Source organism: Scyliorhinus torazame, chromosome 4 (genome assembly GCF_047496885.1).
Source record: "Scyliorhinus torazame isolate Kashiwa2021f chromosome 4, sScyTor2.1, whole genome shotgun sequence".
NCBI lineage: Eukaryota > Metazoa > Chordata > Chondrichthyes > Carcharhiniformes > Scyliorhinidae > Scyliorhinus > Scyliorhinus torazame.
The window spans coordinates 289,801,636-289,808,184 of NC_092710.1; the positions used below are offsets into that span (position 1 = coordinate 289,801,636).

Here is a 6,549-nt window from a genome sequence, read left to right on the forward strand (position 1 = left end):
GGGGCCTGTCCCGGGTCCCCCTGCAGGGGATTCCCGGAACCCCGCGCCACTTCCGACCCCCCCCACCTACCGCCCCTGATGCACCTGGTGGGGAGCGGGCAGAACAGGGTGGCACCACGCCATCCCAATTGCCCGAGGTGTTGCCTGGCCCATGCAGGCCGGGCCGCCCCAGGAAGCGGCCGCCGACGGGGACCCCAGTCACAGGGCAGGAATCACAGGAGTCCACCTCCAGTTCTGCTGTACCGTCTGGGGGAACATCTAGACGTAGTCATAGGGCCCGTAAGGCCAGAAAGGTAGACACGGATGAGTGAGTTGACAAGGGGGCAGGGCATAGATTAGTTAGATGGGCTAGAGCACATGTACAGGACATCTGTTATTAAACACATTCCACACCGATGCAAACTGTCTCCCCCCAGTAACCCCCATGGTTCCCAGACGCCAGCCCGTACCTGGGCATATGACAGGGCCATGAGATGCAGTGTCAGGGCTGCGGCAGAGTCCACCCAGGTGGAGCATCGTGATGTGGCCATGAGTCAGACATTGTCGAAATATGTGGCTCCGAGCCCATCGCAGAGCAGGCTGTCATCATCCTCCATGCCTTGAAGCAGACGCGCATATAACATCGACCGTGGCGCCATCCCGTTGTGCCGCAAGCGGATGTGTCATGGAGGGGTGGTGTGCATGCGGGTGTTGTGGTGGTGACGGGATTGGGGGTAGGGGAGGTGAGGGTGTTGTGGTGGTGAGGGTGGTCTCTCCGTTGAGGACGTGCCGAACCCGCTGCCTGTGCCCTTACCCATCACTCCTACCGCCCACCGTGGTCGCCGAAACGGGCAGCTACCAGCGCCTCCCATGCCTTCTGGCCCAGCCAGCGGCGCCGGGCAGCTTCGTGTTCCCATCCATGCCCCATGTCCCGTGCATCGGCTCCCCCCTCACCATCCCCCTCTTCTGGGGAGGAGTTCCCCTCATCCTGACCGTCCTCCTCCTCCTCCTCCTCCAGCACATCGCCCCTCTGCTGGGCTATGTTATGCAGGACGCAGCAGACCACGACGATGCGGCCGACCCTCTCCGACAGGTAGTGGAGGGCCCCTCCAGAGCGGTCCAGGCATCTGAAGCGCATCTTGAGCAGCCCAAAGCACCTCTCGACCACACCCCTGGTTGCTGCTTGGGCATCATTGTGGCGTTGCTCCACGTCGGTCTGTGGCCTCCGTATAGGCGTCATCAGCCACGACCGCAGCTGATAACCGCTGTCGCCCAGTAACCAGCCCTGCAGCTTGTTTGGGGGAGGGGGGGGGGTCCCTCGAACATGGCAGGCACACTGCCAGGATATCTGGCGCAGAAGTGCAGGATTGTCATCCTGTGGTCGCAGACAACCTGCACGTTCATTGAATGTGTACCCTTCCTGTTTAGGCACATAGTCCTTTCCTCCGAGGTGGGCCGCATGGCGATGTGCACTCCATCGATCGCCCCCTGCACCATGGGCAACAATGGCTAACCCCACTGTGCGGGCATCCTGGTGGGCGCGGTCCGCAGGGAACTGTGTGTACCGGTCCGTGATGTTGTACAGGGCGTCCGTGATGCCCGGATGCACCTGTGCACTGATGGCATCTGCCAGACAGGTCCCCACTTGGCGACTGGAATGATCCTGTCGTGAAGAAGTTGAGGGCGACCCTCACCTTCACATCCACCGGGATGGCATGTCCACCCCCAGTCCCGCGTGGTGCCAGGTGTGCCACAGGTGGCAGATGTGGGCGACGGTCTTATGCCTCATCCGCAGTCTCCTCCTACACGCCCTGTCCGGGAGGTCCTCGAAGGACATGCGGGGCCGGTACACACGGTGTCGCATCGGACGCCTCCTTGACCGTGGCACACGGTCCTCCTCCTCCCTCTCGGCATCCCAGTGCTGTGACTCTCGCACGCTGTGGTGCCCCTCCTGCTCCTCTCGGGAGTGTGGCACTGCGGCCTGGGTGCCTTGCATGTGCCCCACTGCGGCCCGCTGCTGGCTCCCCCACCTCCCTCTCACACCCGTGCTCCAGCTCCCACTGTTCCCTCGTGCAAATCATTAATATATCATGTAAACAGTTGGGGTTCCTAGCACAGACCCCTGCAGTACCCCACTGGTCACTGTTTGCCAATCAGAAAAATACCCATTTATTCCAACTCTTGCTTCCTGTCAGCTTTCTATCCAGCTCAAGACACAACCCACAATCCCAAGCGCTGTAACTTTACATAGTAATCTGCTATGTGAAGCCTTGTCAAAAGCCTTCTGAAAGTCTAAATAAACCACATCCACCTGTTCTCTCTGGTCAACTCTGCGAGTTACATCTTCAAAGAATTACAATAGATTTGTCAAGCATGATTTCCCTCTCCATGCTTTGTCTGATTATGCTTTCCAAATGCTGTGCTATGAAATTGTTGACAGTGAATTCCAGCAACTTCCCTACTACCAACATTAGGCTTGCTGGTCGATAGTTCCCTGTTTTCGCTCTACCTCCCTTTTTGAATAACAGGCTTATATTGGCTACCTTCCAATCTCTAAGAACCATTCCAGAATCCAAAGATTTTGGAAAATGACCACCAATGGATGTACTATTTCTAGGGCCATTTCCTGAAGTACGCTGGAATGAAGATTATCAGGCCCTGGAGATTTCAATCCCATTAATTTCCCCAAAACCATTTCTCTACTAATACTAATTTCCTTCAGCTCCTCACTAAAATGTGTGTTTCTCAGAACTTGCAGTACATTATTCACGTTTTCCTTTGTGAAGGCAGAAGCAAAGTACAAATTTAGTTCCTCAGCAATTTCTCTGCTTCCCGTTATGAATTTCCCCATTTCTGATTGTAATACCAACTATTCGTCAAATAACATACTTCCAAAGATGTGCAGGTTAGGTGGTGTTATGTGGTAGAATGGGGAGTGGCCTTGGTAGAGTGCTCTTTCAGGTTGGTGCAGACTGGATGGACCGAATGACCTCCTTCTGCACTGTAGGGATTCGATAATTAACGGGTTTGGGTGAAGATCTACACTAACACGTCTGCTACATCACTAAAGGCAGCCAGCAGAGGAATGCGAGGTCTCATCAATCCTTCATAAGGTGTAAAATGGGGACCAAATTATAGAGACTGTAGGGAGGACAGACCACATTATCTCAAACTCTGAGTGGCTGTTAATCACAGATTGGGAACGCGCGGGTCTCAGCCCATTAACAATTAAATATAATCCTAAAAAAATATTTAAAAACATGCGTGCAAAAACTATTGTCCCATTTGTTTGGCAAAGGAGCAATCTTTCTGGTGGAAACCTAATGTGTTTCCCGCCGCATCGAGTTTTCATCTTGCACTGACTGTACACAGACACAACTGGCCACATTAGAGCATTGTCAAGTATATCCAAACAAGAGGGGAGCATGGTGGCACAGTGGTTAGCATTGCTGCCTCTTTGTGCTTATGCACCTGTTATTTTATAAGTGTCCCTGTCCCGAAAAGATGGTTTACGAGCAAGTTTCTCTTGAACTCTCACTTCACCTGAAAGATCCCCTCCTCTGACGGTCTGAGTGAATCCCATTCCGGAGAATCCAGGAACTGATAAGGATAAATGTAATGTAAAAACTCCCCATCTACTGTCACCCGAATCCTGCCAACAAATAAGGGAGATTGAATGAGAGCAAGCGGACATGGTTGCAGAAGATACAGAAGTACTAAGCATGTTGGCAATCTGGAATAAACAACAGCAAGAACTAGAAAATGCTGGAAACCTTCAGCAAGGCAGGCTGGCAGTATCCATGGACAGGGATTTTACCACACCTGACGATTACTGAGAATTTCCTGCATTTCTTGTTGTGGTATCAGTACAGCTCAACCTCTGGTGATAGATATGTAACGCATCTAAACATCCGTTATAAACATCTCAACATGAAAAAAGCGAATGAGTACACATTCAACCCGCTACCAGTACACCCGAGGTATCTGGTTAATATTCCTGGGAGGCTGCATTTTGTGATTGATCAAAAGTTCATTATCAATAATGCATTCACATTTTAAAATGCAACTTAACGGGAAAAAAAAAACTTGATTTTACACCGATGGTAAAATTGTCGCCCTATTGAATCACAGATCCCAATACTCTGAAACATCACATCCGACCCAATCACTTTGTTTTCCTTCATGTGCCCTCCTATTAAGCTAAAGTTGGTAGCAGGAACTGTGTGGCGCACATTAACCACACACACACACACACAGGTACAACCACTAGCCACACACATAGGTACACACACACATAGGTACACACACACTAGCCCCCACACACACAGGTCTCCTCTAGCCCCACACACATTAGCCACCAAACTACAGGTGCACCCACTCACAGGCAGGTATGCACACTAGCCCACAGACATACGCATGCACACTAGCCACACACACACACACCGGTGAGAACATTAGCCACACACATACAAGTATACACACTAGCCACTCACAGCCAGGTATAGCACACTAGTCCCACAAACACAGGTGCACACGAGCCACATGTACACAGGAGTGCACACCAGCCATCTCCCCCCCCCCCCCCCCCCCACACACACAGGTATGGACACTAGCCACATAAGCACAGGTGTGCACACTAGCACCACACACAGGAACACACATCAGCCTCCCCACGTGTGCACACTAGCTCCACAGACAGGTATACACACTAGCCACACACACAGTGAACACACTAGCCACACTGTGAACACACTAGCCACACTGTGAACACACTAGCCACACACATACAAGTATACACACCAGCCACACACATACAAGTATACACACTAGCACCACAAACACAGGTACACACACTAGTCCCAGGCACACACAGGTATGCACACTAGCCCCACACAAACAGGTGTGCACACTAGCCACACCCACAGGTACACACACTAGCCACACCCACACACAGGTGCGCACACTAGTCACACCCACAGGTTCACACACGAGCCACACCCACACACAGGTGCACACACTAGCCACACCCACACACAGGTGAACACATTAGCCATCCCCACACACAGGTGCACACACTAGCCACACATACAGGTATAGACACACATCAGAACACATGAGCCACATACACACTAGCCACACATACACTCGCCGCATACAGATACGTACCTCCCAGACAAGAGGAGAGAAAGCCTTTCGATTGGAGTTTTACCCTCCATGGCGTAGCAGTGATCCTTCTCCAAAGAGACCACACTACAACAAGTGACGACCTTCTTGTAGATGGTCAGGGGGATTCCCAGCGGTTGGAAGAGGGCGCCGTACAGGTTCTGGAAGTCCTCCTGGAAGGAGACACTCCGGAGCTGGTAGGCAACGTGGATAATCTGCATGGCGGAGATCACCAGTAGGGCGAAATTCCAGGAGAAGATATCGGCGGCGCACACGTCGGTCCACGCCCAGATGGAAGTGCAGAGGAAGCCACAACACAAGAACAGGTTGATGTAGAGGAGGCCAACCAGCCCGCTGCCGCCCATGTAACCCAAAGTCAGGAAGACGCTGGCGAGGTGGTAGACGGAGCCCTCCATGCCCGCTTTCCAGCCGCCGCAGGCGTGGTGCCCGTACAGCAGGGTCTCCCACAAAGTTGCGTTTTGGCTCTCCATGCCGGGACGGCGGCGCTCACTCCGGATCCGAGCTGGAGGCGATGTGGGCGTCAGGGGGAGCGGGAATGAAGTTCATCAGGAGGGGTCAGTTGTGGGGAGACACTTTCCTGCTTCCTCGTGATTTGTTTGGGGGGGGGGGGGGGGGGGGGAGAGCGAGGGACACGGCGAGGTCTCTGTAGCGGCAGGGAGCAGTGACTGGTGTGTGTGTGAGGTGGGTGAGTGAGTGTGTGGGGTGGGGGTAACATGTGCTCCAGTCACTCGGAAGCGGAGAGCGGGGTCCTAGTGACCATCCAGCCGTGCAGACACAGCCGGCGCAGTGTTTAGCAGAATGAACCAGGTGGCACAGCCAGGGGACACCCGCATTGGCAGCTAACAGCCGTGAGGGAGAGGGAAGGTCCCTCTGCACCCCGCACCTGAAGAAGCATTGCTCCGGGGAATGAGGGCACAGAGAGTCTTTTGGGCATTCCCTGCTCTTCCTGGCCGCGGGGTGGATCCGGGACAACTTTGCCGGTGAAAGTGGGGGGATGGGGGGTCACTTCCCTCCGTCCTGGGCCATTCCCTGGATTCTGGGTCGGCAAGAGCATCAATCTCCGCCTCCCAGTATGGCTGAGGGACATTTTTCTCACAGCCCACTGTGTAAGTGTTCTTTGCTGGAACTGCCAGGCGGGAAGCCCTTACTCGCGGCTATCTCCCACTTGCTGAATGAAATTTACAGGAGCTTCTCTAACTGAGCGGAGGGAGCTGGGACTCGAGGGCGGGAAATCCCACGCCGATCCCGACCCGGCTGTCGCTGCCCTGCCCTTCATACAACTACCTCAAATTTAGACCGAATCAGTTTAGTCCTCCGTGCAGGGAAGATGGTGGCTTTTTGTCTCTCGACCACCAATGGCGACATGGGTTCGAATCCCACCAGGGG

The 6,549-nt window shown here is 53.8% G+C and overlaps 1 protein-coding gene across 1 annotated transcript in view; it reads right to left on the minus strand.

Annotated features, from left to right (window-relative positions):
- Positions 1-5,706, minus strand: part of popdc1 (popeye domain cAMP effector 1) — a 69,636-nt gene extending 63,930 nt beyond the window's left edge. The window contains exons 1-2 of the mRNA XM_072499877.1: positions 5,146-5,706; positions 3,523-3,631 (exon numbers count right to left, since the gene is read on the minus strand). Coding sequence (XP_072355978.1) covers positions 3,523-3,631; positions 5,146-5,633 — 597 coding nt within the window. The 5' untranslated portion in view covers positions 5,634-5,706. The remainder of the gene's footprint in view (positions 1-3,522; positions 3,632-5,145) is intronic.
- Positions 5,707-6,549: the final 843 nt, after the last annotated feature.